Source organism: Balaenoptera acutorostrata, chromosome 11, assembly GCF_949987535.1.
Source record: "Balaenoptera acutorostrata chromosome 11, mBalAcu1.1, whole genome shotgun sequence".
Taxonomy (NCBI): domain Eukaryota; kingdom Metazoa; phylum Chordata; class Mammalia; order Artiodactyla; family Balaenopteridae; genus Balaenoptera; species Balaenoptera acutorostrata.
The window spans coordinates 51,652,715-51,670,894 of NC_080074.1; the positions used below are offsets into that span (position 1 = coordinate 51,652,715).

An 18,180-nucleotide genomic window follows, 5' to 3' on the forward strand; every position below is an offset into this window, starting at 1 on the left:
CAGCCTTATTACTTCTCATTTCTAATTCTAAGAAAGATAGACAGATGATAGATGATGATGATGATGGTGATGATGATGATGATGGGGAGGTGCGGCGTGGTGGGCATCCCAGGTCTCCTCCCTGGTTCATTCTGGGATGTAGTCTGAAGAAGCATCAGCTACCCAGGGGAAGCTCTTCCTGTGGCAATGGCAGAGGGAAAACAAGACAAGCCCAACCACAGGAGCACATTTCCAGACTCTGCTCACATGTCTTAACACCCCATTGGCTAAAGCAAGTCAGCTGTGCAAACCCAATGTAATGAGGTGGGAAAGTGCACAACTCCTATTCTCCTATGGGAAATAGTATATATTGATAATTTAGAAAAACTAAATCCACCATAGTAAAATAGAGAATGTCACTTTATGTTATGGAAGTATATGCATATGCACATATAGAAACAAAGGACAACAGTACAACTAAAATACTAGGGAGGAGTATTTTTGCATTATAAAATTGGTTTCTACCTAGCCTTCCTATGTGCCCAGTTTGATTTTTTGGGTAAGCCCCTTAATTGGATCTCTATGTCCACATACACACATGTGAAGTAATGAGTAGAATTCACGTGGCCAAACAGGATGTCTGGTGCTGAATATGAAAACCCAGTCGCCAAGAGCCAGTCATGCAAATATAAATTATAAAGACCAAATCTATTTCATTAAATATATTAAAATGTAGTCAACATTCCCTTTTATCTTTGTAAATGATGAACAGCAATAGTGTGAATAATCTAAAGCTGTAGATAATCCCCGAAGTCTTTATATTGACTTTAGATTTGTTTGTAAGATTTTATGGTCAGCAAGATTTAGTTCAAGCAAAATTGAAATTACAGTGCTTTGCATCCCCAGAACACTCAGCCAACAAGGACAGGTGGCCCAGAATTAGAATTTGGTTGTATATAATTGAAAGTTGATTTAATGATTAAATGAAATAAAATTTATAAACCGCTTTGCAGAGTTCCTTGCATACAGTAGATGCTCATTAATTATTTCTCCCCATATCTTTTCCTTAATAGAACAGAAAGATCATGTTCTTAACCAGTTTCTTCAAGTGGCTTGTTAGGTCATGGAAATAAGAAAACATTTGGTTTGAACTCAGTTTTTTACATTTAATTAAAACTGTACCTCAACACTTTCAGCTATTTGTATGCACTGTTACTAGCTGATTAGAATAAACTGAAATTCCCCTGATAGCAAGAATATGACATTTAATTAAATCCGCAGCATACCAAAACATTTCGTTCAGCTGTAGGTTTATGTTGTTTTTTTAGCAGATCCAAGTTCTTATTGTACTTTATGTCCCAGCTGGCTATGTGCAGTTTTGTGAATTTAACTGTGTACTTTTCCTAATCATGTCCATTCCTTTGAGGATTCAGAACTTCTAATAATTAAAAAATAATTATAATTAGTGCTTAATTAAAATTACTTCCTATTTCTGTCAATGGCAAGAAACGTTCTTTTCAAAGATACCTTTAAATTCTGTCTATATGTTTCTTGTTGACAGCTTGATGTAATAAGCCCTTCAGGATCTAGTAACAATGTAAAAAATGTGTCATTGATAATGAACACAGCCTTAGACAATTAGACATCACTGTACAAATTTAAGACAAGGAGCTAAGACCATCAAATTCTATAGATTGCCAACTCTTGTCTCCATGAATAAAAATATCCTTGTATCCATAATGATAAAATATTTTTTTAAATCTAGCAAGAGTATACTGTATAATCAGAATTACTCACTAGTTTCTTGAAAAAACAGTCTTAAAGAGTAGTTTAGTTACTATTCATATAACTTCATATAACTTATCCCCTCGTGTATAATGTAATTAGAGATAGCAACTTGGCAATGGAATTTCATTTTGTGAAATGAGAGCAATAACCAGGCAAACACGACCTAAGCATGATAGTATCAAGTAAAATTAAGTAGATCTTTATTAGTCAGTAATAATATTTTGAATGTACTTCGAATTTCTTTTTCTCTCCAAGTTTCATTCAGGTTGCTGGTGTCTTTGTTTAATTGCTATACATCATGTCAGAAAATCAATTTGCATCAGCTTAACGTATTAATGATAATCTGAGAGTAATACTTTTCCTTCCTGTGCTAGCTGCAAAAAGAAATATAAAGACAATAATTATTTCATAATTTTTATAAAAATCATATTATTTTTCCATTATACAAAGGGAAAACAATTCTATTTATCATATGAAGATTGTCTCTCTTGTTATATAAAATTTTAACAACGTGAATATTATGCTCTGTCTAAAAACTGGCTACACAGGAGGAAAGGAAGTATCTCTGATTTTGATTCCACCTGGACCTATATAAGTCATTTATGCACATGACTATTTTATGGTATTTGTATGTCATTCCAATTATTTTTTGTAACATTTTCTTTAAAAACAGATTTTTTGGCTGTTTTATTACTCAACAAGAATTATTTGCAACAAGGGATCTGTAGTATTTTATGCCTGTCAAAAAATCCAGAGATGTTATTATGATGTAAGACTTATATTTCCCTCTCTCTTTCCTGCATTCAGCTGTTCAAGGATCGAGTGTTATTTTCCGAACGGTGGAGGTCACGTTACATAAAGAAGGCAATACCTTTGGTTTTGTAATACGAGGTAGGTGACGGTTAGAAAATAGAACTAACAGATTTTCTTGGAGAATTTGTCAGTGAAATACTGGGAGTGAACTAGAAAGTCATCCTAAAAAAACCTGATGTTTTCAGTGCCTAAAGTCACATTATAATATTTGCACCCATTTTCCTTTAAAGAAATAAAGCAGTAATTGGGAATCAAAGTGGAATCCAAATGATCTAGCTAATTTATTCCAATTTGTTAATACAGAACAAGAAGCCATTATTTGTAAACCTTGTGAACTCAGTCATCCTACTGATTTGCCACTTGTCAACATGTCTTTTGTCTTCCCTTTTATACTTTTCTATATCACTGAGTCAAAAATGTTGATGAATATGGATGATTTGATTTAATGCACTAGGATTAAGTAACTTTGTTTAAATTGTTTTCTCCTAAAATACATCTTGTTACTGTAGCTTCCACCTGATGTGCATCAGCTCAATTCATCTTATTTTGGAATGATAGGAATAATAAAAATGTCAGGTGACTCCAACTTGTCTACAAAACCATTAATTCTGAGCTGTAGTTCTGGCTTTTATTATTTTAGTTTTCTTATTAGTAATTTCATCCCTTAAAGATTACACATACAAGGGACTTCCCTGGTGGTGCAGTGGTTAAGAATCCACCTGCCAATGTAGGGGACATGGATTCAAGCCCTGGTCCAGGAAAATCCCACATGCCGTGGAGCAGCTAAGCCCATGAGCCACAACTACTGAGCCTGCGTGCCACAACTACTGAAGACCGCGCACCCTAGAGCCCGCGCTCTGCAACAAGAGAAGCCACCCCAATGAGAAGCCCATGCACCGCAACAAAGAGTAGCCCCCACTCGCCACAACTAGAGAAAGCCCACGCATAGCAACGAAGACCCAACACAGCCAAAAATAAATAAATAAATTTATTTAAAAAAGACTACACATATATTAATAACTCATAATTCCTAGTATGACAGTGAGGTTCAATAGGGAACTAGATAAGCATCAGGAATTTTTTAACATTTCTTGATTTTTTTATTTGTTTTTACCTATTACATTTTGTACTTCACCAGAGTCAAAATTCTATCAAAATTATTGACATTAATTAAAATTAACTAAGCATCTTAATAAATGTACATGCATCAAGGAATAAAACAGATGTGTTCACTTACACAGACTTGCCTTAATGACTGAGCTTTGGGCATTAGGTTCAATTCTGTGTGAATCATTTAGAAAGTCAATCAATCAAATATTCATTAAGGGCATGTCAACATGTCAGCATCAGGCAGAGTACTATAGAGTCATGAGACAGGACCCCTATCTACAGGAGATTACAGTCCAGTGAATTTAAGACGTAAGTTGATAAAGTGCCCAAATGAATATTAGAGAAAACAGGCAACTAGAAACCCATGGAATGGTTTAGACCAGTAGTTATTACACTTTTCTAACCAAGTCCTACATTTAGGTGGAGCAACAGACCCCAAGATCATTTACCTTAACCATTTTCAAATTTCTGTGCAAAAAAACTAGATGAATATAATGAAAAGTCAGTGTACAAGTAATTTTAGCTTGGAGGGTGGTATATACAAATCAGGTTTTGAAATATAAATATGAAAGAGAGGCACACTTGAATCGCATGCCTACAAGCCTGATTATTGAAATGCTGCAGTAAAAAATACCGCTGGTGCAGATATTCATCACTAGCTGCTGTATGGTTAATCAATAAAAAATCAAATTGCTAATGAAAGAGCTAAACCAGCAGTAATTTATCACTTAAGAACTAAAAAGAATAGAAGCAATTGCAATCTACAACCACCTCAAGACAACTGATGATATGATGCTAACAAATGTCCCTCCCACAATTTGCAGGAATTTCAAATATCCATGTGTGCATGCATAGTAAGAATTTTTTAATATGAGCCTAGACTCCTACCTAGTACATGGTAGGCACTTAATAAATGGAAGAATGAATGAATGAGGGCTAGATTTGTGTGGACATCAGACTTCTTGGCATTATACTGGTTTTAAAACCTTAGTAATAATAAGCCAATTTTGGTTTATGAGTACCAAATTTTTGTAGGTTTTAATAACTCCCTTAGTATGTCAGTTGAACATAAAAATGTGTCAAATTTTACATAATTTTTAATGAGAATAAATAAAGAACTTATATTTTCAAGTCAATTTGAGGCCCATCTGGAGGGTCTTCTTGCTCAAAAGGTGGCCATTGCCCATCCGATAAGAGTTACTGGTTAATCGCAAACAGAGTTGTAGAATGAGAAAGTACTGTGGATAAATGCTATAATGGCAGGTAAAACATTATGGCATAGATGAGATTTGAGCTTAACTTAGATCAATGGGGAATACCAGGACATTCAGGGAGGAGAGAGGGAAAGTTATTGCAGATGAAGCATATTCATTTAGTGCTGGAGAATTTCTTCTTACCCAATTAGGATGGATCTTTTAACAAAAAACCAGGCTTTTAGCTGATGAATGGAATTACGTTTCTAATGCTATATGTCACAGATCCAAACACCTTCACTGCCCAAACAATAGAACCTTGTACCCATAAAATGAAAAATGATGTTCTGGCCTAAATCATGGAGAGTTAAATTTCTGTTAATTCCTTTGCCACCAAGCCAGAAGATGATTTAGGTTAACAGGAAAAATCAGTGAACTTATTTATAAAACAGAAAGAGAGTCACAGATGTAGAAAACAAACTTATGGTTACTGGGGGGGAAGGGAGGGAGGGATAAGTTGGGAGATTGACATATACACACTACTATATATAAAATGGATAACTAATAAGGACCTACTGTAGAGCACAGGGAACTCTACTTAATACTCTGTAATGACCTATTTGGAAAGAGTATCTAAAAAGGAGTGGAGATACTTTGCTATAGAGCACAAACTAACACAACATTGTAAATCAACTATACTCCAATAAAAAAAATTTTTTAATAGATGAAAAAAATTGTGATAAATTTTTTTTAAAAAAGGAAAAATCACTCTGCCACTAATTTGCTTTTCACTTTGGATGAGGAAATTTCTCTAGTCATTCTCAACTATAAAATTGTAGGTATGTGTACTCATTTAACATATGGAGCCCAATATTCAGATTTGGTCTGCATTGTGTCCCTGGCATTGATATTTTTCTAATAGCATGCCAGGTGGGTCATGTTAATGGGCAACCAGGATTGAAAATACCACTGGTCTCTGAGGGGTCTTTAGTATGCTTTACAGCTCCAAACATCTAGAACGTAAGTAAAGCACAAACTAAACTTGGCTCATTATTTCAAATAATGACAAAATGTCACATACCAATAAATTTAGAGTTATCTCTCTCACACTTTAACATGTATTCACTGTTACATACTTGTATTTGGACTTCCAAATCAAAATAGTGGAAAGGTTTCTTGCTGTCTTCAGCCTCTTTCCTCTTCTAAATCAATACCCCTCAGGGGAAAGTACACCTATCCTTTTATGATCACCTTGCAAAAAAGAAGTTACATAATGCTATTTATATAAATATGGTTAAGCATGTGCTGTAACTTACCATCAGGATTTTCATTAAAAAAATATTTTCTGAAAAAATTCTGAATTTTCTTTTTTAATTAAGGAAAAATTTTAAAAGAAGCCATCAAATTGATTGAAAGAAATAAATACTGAAATAGAACTTTTACCAATCAACCAGACTGAATAAATCTCTTGTAATAGCAATGAACATAAAGGAAGCATTTGCTTTCATCAAAAACAGTGAATGCCTTTTAAATTTTCTCTTAGGTTAGGTTCTTTAAGCTGACCTCTTTACAATTGCCAAATTTGGGAAATGGCACTCTGTTCTACGAGACAAACATTAAATGATACATGATGGTGAGAGGGTACACAGCAGAAGCAAGAAGAACTACAATCCTGCAGCCTGTGGAATGAAAACCACATTCACAGAAAGATAGACAAAATGAAAAGTCAGAGGGCTATGTACCAGATGAAGAAACAAGATAAAACCCCAGGAAAACAATGAAATGAAGTGGAGATAGGCAACCTTCCAGAAAAAGAATTCAGAACAATGATAGTGAAGAGATCCAGGACCTCGGAGAAAGAATGGAGGCAGAGATCAAGAAGATGCAAGAAATGTTTAACAAAGACCTAGAAGAATTAAAGAAAAAACACCTAGAAGAATTAAAGAACAAACAAACAGATATGGATAATACAATAACTGAAATGAAAAATACACTAGAAGGAATCAATAGCAGAATAACTGATGCAGAAGAACAGATAAGTGACCTGGAAGACAGAATGGTGGAATTCACTGCCGCTCAACAGAATAAAGAAAAAAAGAATGAAAAGAAATGAAGACAGGCTAAGAGACCTCTGGGACAACATTAAATGCACCAACATTCATATTATAGGGATCCCAGAAGGAGAAGAGAGAAAGGACCTGAGAAAATACTTGAAGAGATTATAGTCGAAAACTTCCCTAAAATGGGAAAAGAAATAGCCACCCAAGTCCAGGAAGCACAGAGAGTCCCAGGCAAGATAAATCCAAGGCGAAACATGCCGAGACGCACAGTAGTCAAATTGACAAAAATTAAAGACAAACAAAAGTTATTAAAATCAACAAGTGAAAAACGACAAATAACATACAACGGAACTCCCATAAGGTTAACAGCGGATTTCTCAGCAGAAACTCTACAAGCTAGGAGGGAGTGGCACGATATATTTAGAGTGAGGAAAGGGAAGAACCTACAACCAAGATTACTCTAGCCAGCAAGGATCTCATTCAGATTCTATGAAGAAATCAAAAGCTTTACAGACAAGCAAAAGCTAAGAGAATTCAGCACCACCAAACCAGCTCTACAACAAACGCTAAAGGAACTTCTCTAAGTGGGAAACACAAGAGAAGAAAAGAACCTACAAAAACAAACCCGTAACAATTAAGATAATGGTAATAGGAACATACATATTGATAATTACCTTAAAAGTGAATGTATTAAATGCTCCAACCAAAAGACACAGGCTCGCTGAATGGATACAAAAACGAGACCTGTATATATGTTGTCTACAAGAGACCCACTTCAGACCTAGGGACACATACAGACTGAAAGTGAGGGGATGGAAAAAGATATTCCATACAAATTGAAATCAAACAAAGCTGGAGTATCAGTACTCACATCAGATGAAATAGACTTTAAAATAAAGAATGTTACAAGAGACAAGGAAGGACACTACATAATGATGAAGGGATCAATCCAAGAAGAAGATGTAACAATTATAAATAAATATGCACCCAACATAGGAACACCTCAATACATAAGGCAAATGCTAACAGCTATAAAAGAGGAAATCGACAGTAACACAGTGATAGTGGGGGACTTTAACACCTCACTTACACCGATGGACAGATCATCCAGACAGAGAATTAATAAGGAAACACAAGCTTTAAATGACACAACAGACCAGATAGATCTAATTGATATTTATAGGACATTCAATCCGAAAACAGCAGTTTACACTTTCCTCTCAAGTGCACACAGAACATTCTCCAGGATAGATCACATCTTGGGTCACAAATCAAGCCTCGGTAAATTTAAGAAAATTGAAGTCATATCAAGCATCTTTTCTGACCACAACGCTATGAGATAAGAAATAAATTACAGGGAAAAAGACGTAAAAAACACAAACACATGGAGGCTAAACAATATGTTACTAAATAACCAAGAGATCACTGAAGAAGTCAAAGAGGAAATCAAAAAATACAAATGAGAGACAAATGAATATGAAAACATGATAATCCAAAACCTATGGTATGCGGCAAAAGCAGTTCTAAGAGGGAAGTTTGTAGCAATAAAATCCTACCTCAAGAAACAAGAAACATCTCAAATAAACAATGTAACCTTACACCTAAAGGAACTAGAGAAAGAAGAACAAACAAAACCCAAAGTTAGTAGAAGGAAAGAAATCATAAAGATGAGAGCAGAAATAAATGAAATAGAAGCAAAGATCAATAAAACTAGAAGCTGGTTCTATGAGAAGATCAACAAAACTGATAAACCTTTAGCCAGGCTCATCAAGAAAAAGAGGGAGAGGACTCCAATCAATAAAATTAGAAATGAAAAAGGAGGAGTTACAATGGACACTGCAGAAATACAAAGCATCATGAGACGACTACAAGCAATTCTATGCCAATAAAATGGACAAACTGGAAGAAATGGACAAATTCTTAGAAAGGTATAACCTTCCTAGACTGAACCAGGAAGAAATAGAAAATATGAACAGACCGATCACAAGTAATGAAATTGAAACTGTAATTCAAAATCTTCCAACAGCTTCCCTGGTGGTAGAGCGATTAAGAATCAGCCTTCCAATGCAGGAGACAAGGGTTCGAGCCCTGGTTTGGGAAGATCCCACATGCCACAGAGCAACTAAGCCAATACGCCACAACTACTGAGCCTGCATTCTGAAGCCCACGAGCCACAACTACTGAGCCCACATGCCACAACTACTGACGCCCGTGCGCCTAGAGCCCATGCTCTGCAACAAGAGATGCCACCGCAATGAGAAGCCTGTGCACCATGACGAAGAGTAGCCCCCACTCGTTGCAACTAGAGAAATTCCGCACACAGCAACAAAGACCCAGTGCAGCCAAAAATAAATTAATTAGTTAATTAAATGAATAAATTTTTTAAAAAAAATCTTCCAACAAACAAAAGTCCACTACCAGATGCTTTCACAGGTGAATTCTATCAAACATTTAGAAAAGAGCTAACACCCATCCTTCGCAAACTCTTCCGAAAAATTGCAGATGAAGAAACACTCCCAAACTCATTCTACAATGCCACCATCACCCAGATTCCAAAACCATACAAAGATACTACAAAAAAAAGAAAATTACAGACGAATATCACTGATGATTATAGATGCAAAAATCCTCAACAAAGTACCAGCAAACAGAATCCAACAACATATTTAAAGGGTCATACACTGTGATCAAGTGGGATTTATCCCAGGGATGCAAGGATTCTTCATATACACAAATCAATCAATGTGAAATATCATATTAACAAATTGAAGAACAAAAACGACATGATCATCTCAATAGATGCAGGAAAAGCTTTTGACAAACTTCAACACCCATTTATGATAAAAATTCTCCAGAAAATGGGCACAGAGGGAACCTATCTCAACATAATAAAGACCATATACAACAAACCCACAGCAAACATCATTCTCAGTGTTGAAAAACTGAAACCATTTCCACTAAGATCAGGAACACAACAAGGATGTCCACTCTTGCCACTATTATTCAACATAGTTTTGGAAGTCCTAGCCATGGCAATCGGAGAAGAAAAAGAAATAAAAGGAATACAGATTTGGAAAAGAAGAAGTAAAACTGTCACTGTTTGCAGATGACATGATACTATACATAGATAATCCTAAAGATGCCATCAGAAAAGCTACTAGAGCTAATCAATGAATTTGGTAAAGTAGCAGGACACAAAATTAATGCACAGAAATCTCTTGCATTCCTATACACTAACAATGAAAGATCAGAAAGAGAAATTAAGGAAACAATCCCATTCACCATTGCAACAAAAAGAATAAAATACCTAGGAATAAACCTACCTAAGGAGGTAAAAGACCTGTATTCAGAAAACTATAAGATGCTGATGAAAGAAATCAAAGATGACACAAACAGATGGGGAGATATACCATGTTCTTACACTGGAAGAATCAACATTGTGAAAATGACTATAGTACCCAAAGCAATCTACCGATTCAACGCAATCCCTATCAAATTACCAATGGCATTTTTTATAGAACTAGAACAAAAAAATCTTAAAATCTGTATGGAGACACAAAAGACCCCAAAGAGCCAAAGCAATCTTGAGGGAAAAAAACGGAGCTGGAGGAATCAGGCTCCCTGCCTTCAGACTATACTACAAAGCTACAGTAATCAAGACAATATGGTACTGGGACAAAAACAGAAATATAGATCAATGGAACAGGATAGAAAGCCCAGAGATAAACCCACACACCTATGGTGAACTAATCTATGACGAAGGAGGCAAGGATATACAATGGAGAAGAGACAGTCTCTTCAATAAGTGGTGCTGGGAAAACTGGACAGCTACATGTAAAAGAATGAAATTAGAACACTCCCTAACACCATGCACAAATATAAACTCAAAATGAATTAAAGACCTAAATGTAAGGCCAGATACTATAAAACTCCTAGAGGAAAACATAGGCAGAACACTGTATGACATTAATCATAGCAAGATCCTTTTTGACCCACCTCCTAGAGAAATGGAAATAAAAACAAAAATAAATAAATGGGACCTAATGAAACTTCAAAGCTTTTGCACAGCAAAGGAAACCATAAATAAGATGAAAAGACACCCCTCACAATGGGAGAAAATATTTGCAAATGAATCAACGGACAAAGGATTAATCTCCAAAATATATAAACAGCTCATGCAGCTCAACATTAAAAAAAAAAAACCCAATCCAAAAATGGGCAGAAGACCTGAATAGACATTTCTCCAAAGAAGACATGCAGATGGCCAAGAGGCACATGAAAAGCTGCTCAACATCACTAATTATTAGAGAAGTGCAAATCAAAACTACAATGAGGTATCACCTCACACCAGTTAGAATGGGCATCATCAGAAAATCTACAACAATAAATGCTGGAGAGGGTGTGGAGAAAAGGGAACCCTCTTGTACTGTTGGTGGGAATGTAAATTGATACAGCCACTATGGAGAACAGTATGGAGGTTCCTTAAAAAACTAAAACTAGAATTACCATGTGACCCAGCAATCCCACTACTGGGCATATACCCTGAGAAAACCATAATTCAAAAAGAGTCATGTACCAAAATGTTCATTGCAGCTCTATTTACAATAGCCAGGACATGGAAGCAACCTAAGTGTCCATGGACAGATGAATGGATAAAGAAGATGTGGTATATATATACAGTGGAATATTACTCAGCCATAAAAAGAAACGAAATTGAGTTATTTGTAGTGAGGTGGATGGACCTAGAGTCTGTCATACAGAATGAAGTAAGTCAGAAAGAGAAAAACAAATACCGTATGCTAACACATATATATGGAATCAAAAAAAAAAAATGGTCATGGAGAACCTAGAGGCAAGACGGGAATAAAGACGCAGACATACTAGAGAATGGACTTGAGGACACGGGGAGGGGGAAGGGTAAGCTGGGACAAAGTGAGAGAGTGGTAGTATATATATGGACATATATACACTACCAAATGTAAAAAAGATAGCTAGTGGGAAGCAGTCACATAGCACAGGGAGATCAGCCTGGTGCTTTGTGACCAGCTAGAAGGGTGGGATAGGGAGGGTGGGAGGGAGACGGAAGAGGGAAGTGATAAGGAGATATATGTATATGTATAACTGATTCACTTTGTTATAAAGCAGAAACTAACACACCATTGTAAAGCAATTATACTCCAATAAAAACGTTAAAAAAAATGTGGTGGGTACCAAAAATGTAGTGCTTTTAGAATGCACTAATATTTTGAACACCCCATTTTTAATGGAGGCCACTTCAGCCACTTGAATTTTTCTTTTTTTTAATATTTGGATTTTTTTTTTCTTTTCCTTTAGTTTTTGCTTCATGTCAGGTTGTACACTCACCAGTATAACAGCCCAGGTTGATTGACACCAAATACACCCACCTACACTTTGTTTATAACCAGCAGCTGTTCTAATTGGGCTAGTATTTATAATTATTTGATGCTCTTATCACAGTAGTTGTTAAACATTTTATATCTCACCCTGATTACAGTCATATATTTATTGAGAGGAGGAGAAATGTTGACTTTAACAATATATTCTATATAAAATGAATAAGATTTTTAAGTCTATTATGTGCCAGAAGGAAAACATATGTATTCCTCCATACAACAATAAAATATGTTTCAGTTTCTCAGCTGGCATTTTGTAAGTGAATTTTTTAATGGCAGCAATGAGAGCATTTTTTGATCCGTATTCCTTTTCTTTACTAGGGGGAGCACATGATGATAGAAATAAATCTCGTCCAGTTGTAATAACATGTGTTCGTCCTGGAGGGCCTGCTGACAGGTAAACTTCATCTTTCTGTGTCACTATCCAAATAGATTAAATAAAGCTGGGGACTTTGGCATAGAAGTTGATGAATTAGAAATTTCATAGTAACAGGTATTAAGTAAATATGTTGGAATGTGAAAACAAAAGAGTTCAGGCTGCAGAATCAGAAGAAAGTTTGACTCCAGATTCAATGCTTGCTACCCTATGTTTTTGGCAAATGACTTAGTTCTAAGCTCAGTTCCCTCCAACTGTAAAACGTAGATGATAATGCATACCTTTCAAGGTTTTTTGTTTTATCAAAGATTAGAGATTTATGGTGCCTTGCAGGAGCCCTTTCATACTGGAAGGAAATCCAAAAAAGAGGGAATATATGTATATGTATAGCTGATTCACTTTGCTGTACAGTAGAAACTAACACAACATTGTAAAGCAACTGTACTCCAATAAAAATTAATTATATATATTAAAAAAAGGCAGCTGGCCCTTTAACAGCAGGTCCTTGAAATGCATCCTCTCCAATTGGTAATATCCTAACCTGAAAAGACAGGTGGTGGTGTTCTCTGACTCTTACTATTGCCAATGTCCTTATCATGATTATCACCCTTTGATGATGATTATGTATGTCAGAATAGAAGCGACTTTTAGTAAAAGGGAAGGAATATTGTCAGTGTTAGTGTTTAGAGCGTTCTCTTCCTGGCTAATTTGAATATCTGAAAGAAGCTCCTTCAGCTTTCCTACAATAAACCTTGGGGGTCCCGAGTAAACTCACAACTTAGATGCCTCAAGAGATGCTTATCTTTGTATTAATTTCCCACAGCGAAAATCTGCTCCATAATGGTAGGGAACACAATGGCTGCCACTAGATATAGTTGAAGGAGAGGCGGAAAATGCACTGATGACCCCTGACTCTGCACTATGTTTCAGCCTAGGATGGATTTTTTAACACTTTTCTTAAGCACTAGAAATAGTAATAATAATAATAAATACTGCTTGTTGAGTGACCACCATGGGCCAGGAACTGTGCTTAGTACTTGGCAGACATTATCTTATTTTATCTTCACAACCACCCACTAAATCAGGTATTTTTATCCAGATTTACAGGTGACAAAACTGAGGCCCAGTATGGTTAAATGACTTGCCAGCTAGGATAGGAATTCAGATTTATTTTCCTTCAAAGCTCATACTGGTAGCTCAGTTTTTTTTTTAAGTCAGTGTTTAATATAAAATGAGAAAATATGAAGACACTGGGTTCTCCTCTGCACTAAAGTGTATTTGCCTTTGCAGAGGATAATACAAAGTCAAAACTTCCAAGGAAATTTTGCTGTTTTTTTTTTCTTCTCATGCCTTTTCTTGTGAATTATTCTTCCTGAAGCAAATGAGAATATTTCTGTTTCTTATTAACATTTTAGAGTTGGAGTTGACAGAAATGTCAGGAGTAGGCTACGAGTTTGTGAGCAACGTATCACCAAATTAATGGAGGACTAAAGGAAATCTAAGAATTTAAGATAAAAATTTAGAGTCAAAATACATAGAGAGTTGCTGGGTGAAAGATATTTAAGACAGCATTTTTTATTCTTTCCAAATCCTAAACTTGTAATCCCCGCATTTGATTTTCTCATCTTCACTGACCCTCCCTAAGGCAGGAGGGTTATAATCTGGTAGCCTATCTGGCTACGTTTTAGTGGTGTCATTACTGTCCTGAGGCATCTTCTCCCAGTGCCTTGAGTGTCTGTGGCCACAGAAGGGAGAATAGTATTTGCCTGCCTTTTCCACTGAATGTGAGACTGAATCAATTTAATGATCGTCAAATGGCCTTATAAATCAGTAGGAAAATTTACAGACTAGGGAGATTTTTCACCAGCATTCCCTATCCAGCTTGAGTTCACTGGTGATAAATTGAATGAAATCAACAGGCTTTTCTGCTCACCTGGCTGTGGGAAAATAGGTGAGTGCTATTTCCTGGGCTCTAATAAATCAATTTTTGACATTTTGGCAAAAACCTAGAAAAGAGAAAATGTGCCTTTATTACTTTTACACCCCAGGAGTTCATCGTGGGTGACCTGGTTATTTGCTAATGTGTAGTTATTATTACTGATTTTCATATTGCAGCAACTTTCTGGTCAGGGTTACCTCTTTGCTCTCTTAATGTCACACTTGATGGTTAAAAGGAAGTGCAAATGGGATAGATGGTAGAATGTGTGTGAAAGAGCCTCTTTGGCTGAGTGACTATTAATACTAAGCCCCATGATGCTAAATTAATGACTATTTCTTTATTCTCCCTTCAGAGAGGGCACAATCAAACCTGGTGATAGGTTGCTCAGTGTGGATGGAATTCGGCTTCTTGGAACCACACATGCTGAGGCCATGAGTATTCTCAAACAGTGTGGGCAAGAAGCGACGCTGCTGATCGAATATGATGTCTCGGTCATGGGTATGTCGGATCCTGAGGTTGGGATCTCTTAACTAAGCTCTACATCATCTCACTGTCTATCCCCGATAAACCACTTTGGATTAAGAATGAAACGTTATGTCCTCCTGTAGCAGACAGAATTTCATCAATACCATATTACTCTGTTTGAGTTCAGAAAGAGGTGAGAAGTACTTCTCAGCGATTTTGAATTCTTGTGTTGATAGAGTCTATGATAACATCTCATTCTGTCAGTGTGTTTCACCTAGCAATCAGCTCTTATACATGGATTACCCTTTGGCAGGAAAGTGTTTTCCCCCTCCAAATCACAAAAGTGGTATTATTAACTTAGGGGCTAGTACTTTTTCTTTTACTACATGGAGACAGGAAACAGTAGGGGATTTCCTTCTTGTTACATCACAGAGTGAAGCCAGCTGATCAGAATTAATGGAAATTACCATTTTATCATCAGACTTAGGGACAAAGAAAGGAAAGGGGACAAATAGTATCATTGATTAAAATGAAAGTTGAGTACAATATTCTTTCTTGAAATAATGATTCCAATAGAAAGTAATTCTATTTCTACCCTCTCAACTGTAGTACAGCTGGAAAGATATTCTCATGTGGCTTTTCAATGTGAAGAGAGAGCCAAAGTTTTGTGTAAAGTTGACTGAGGCAGATAAATTATGAGAGAATGAATTGGAACCTGAAATTGAAACTTAAATCATGTTGTAAATACTTTTTACAATTATCAGACTTCATTGTGTGCCTGACTTTACCAGCAAGTTTTGTCCTGGTAAAATGTAACCAAGAAAAAAACACTTATTCTGTAACTGCAAACTCCTTTATTTCCTGCTCTATATAATTCACGTAGAACAGTGTTGCTTGAACGTATTCTTAATCTGTCTATTGGCCTGAAATGTCTTTGAGAGGTATGAATCTTCCTAAAAGACTTAAAGTGTGCGTTAAGGAGTTCTTAGCAGAATAAGTGGTATGATATGCCCTTAAGATGGAAAGGTCAGGAATGAATGAATTTTCCTCCCTCTATTCTTCCTTTCTCATGTCTTCTCTTTCTCCCTTTTTTCTTTCTCTTTTTATTGTTTTGTATGGCTTTTGAGTTAGATGATTTGGGTTCTATTTTCAATTCTACTGATTTCTAGCTGTTAGTTTGGACCATGTTACTTATTTCCCTGTGCCTTAGTTACCTCATTTGTCACATGGAGACCAGCAGTGCCTATTTTAAAAGGCAGTTAGGAAGATAAAATAAAATTATACAAGTAAGATATATTTTAACTGATGATCTAATTTATTATTAACATTAAAAATTGAAGCAGATGTTTGACATATTTAACTCATTCAGTCTATATATATATTTTTTAATATTTTTTAAATATTCTTTTAAAATATATATTTTAAAAAATATATATTTTTAATATTTAAGCTAAGTGACAGGTACCAAGAGTACAGAAATAAACAAAACAGACCTGGTCTCTGCTTTTATGAAGTTTGCAATTGACAAGGAGGAGAGACAGTAAACAGGAACATGACCAAACAAATAAACACTCAGAAAGTGATCATTACCTACCATGAAAGGCATGAACTGGATTCTGTAATAGGGAATAAGGGCAGGCACAGGTGAGGGTTGACAGATGCCAATCAGGAGTCAGTGAGGAGGTGACAGGTAGGCTAAAACCTGAAGGATGAGAAGGAACCAGTTCCCAAACTAAATACAGCAACAGTTTGTAAGTTCTGAGCAGCCCACCTCAGAGAGACAAGGGCTCCCCCACCTGGGGATGGACACCATTCCAGAGGAGAGCCCTCCATATCTCATTATTACCAGAGTCAGGAGGGGAGAGGATGCCTCACTTGTCTTCCTTCTTCCCTACTCACATCCACATTCTGAATCATGCCTGACAGTTTTCCTACCTCAGAGTTCTCAGATATCCCCCTAATACAGGGGAAAGTGCCATCAGGAAGGAAACTCATTAAAAGTTTCTCTAAGTTGCTAGATATAAGATCAATATACAAAAATCAGTTACATTTCTATATATCAGCCAAAACCAGAAAGTTAATTTTTAATATACCATTTATAATAACAATAAAATAATAAGGTTCCTATAAGGAATAAATACAACAAAAGTTGTATCTTCCCATTAGATATAGATATTGATATAGATGCAGATATGCATATACATAAAGAATACTTAAATAAATGAAGACCTACATCATGAACTTGGGTGGGAAGTCTTAATATCTAAAATATATCATTTCTTTCAAATGCATCCATAAATTCTATTCAGAATCCCAGAAGGATCTTTGGAGGACTTTAATAAGCTGTTTCTAAAACGTATACGGAGTAAGAAAAGTGGGAGGGGGAAAACAGCCAAAATGTTTTTGAAACAATATGAAAGCAGAGAAACGTGTTCTACCCAGTATCAAGACTCATTCTAAAATTGTGCCATTAAGTCTATGTAATATTTACATGAGGTAATAAAGAACCCAGTGGAAGAGAATCGAATGCCACAGACCACTACAGATATGTAAGCAGAGGTATAGTCTTACATCAGTGGGGAAGGTTGAGCTAGTCAGTAAATGATACTGGGTCAGTTAGTTAGCCACATGGGAAAAAATTCAATTAATCTCCTACTTTATACCACACCCAAAAATAAATTCTGTATTTACATAACCATTTCCCAACAGACTGCTATTATAGGTAACTGGAATGAATATCCTTTTACCCAAATCTTTGTCTGTGTATCTGACCTCATTAAGTCAAAGGGCATATTTCTTTTTTAAATATTTGATACATAATTCCAGTTGTCCTCCAGAAAGGTTATACTATTTTATAATATATTACTACCAGCAATGTTTTAAGTGTACCTGTCTCAACGGAGCACCAGATACAACATTGAATAGTATTGGTTTTAATCTTTCTGATTTGTTAAGTAAAAATTACATTAATATTTTAGTTTACTTTTTAAAAAAAATTTCTAGTGCAACTAAATGTTTTTTCGTATGAACACTAGCCATTTTC

General features: G+C 35.8%; 1 protein-coding gene across 3 annotated transcripts in view; it reads left to right on the plus strand.

Moving 5' to 3' along the window:
- GRIP1 (glutamate receptor interacting protein 1) overlaps positions 1–18,180 on the plus strand; it is a 736,800-nt gene that overhangs the window by 561,678 nt on the left and 156,942 nt on the right. For all 3 annotated transcript variants that reach the window (XM_057557420.1, XM_057557421.1, XM_057557422.1), the window contains exons 5-7: positions 2,575–2,658; positions 12,679–12,754; positions 15,025–15,170. In XM_057557420.1, the coding sequence (XP_057413403.1) occupies positions 2,575–2,658; positions 12,679–12,754; positions 15,025–15,170 (306 nt within the window). The remainder of the gene's footprint in view (positions 1–2,574; positions 2,659–12,678; positions 12,755–15,024; positions 15,171–18,180) is intronic.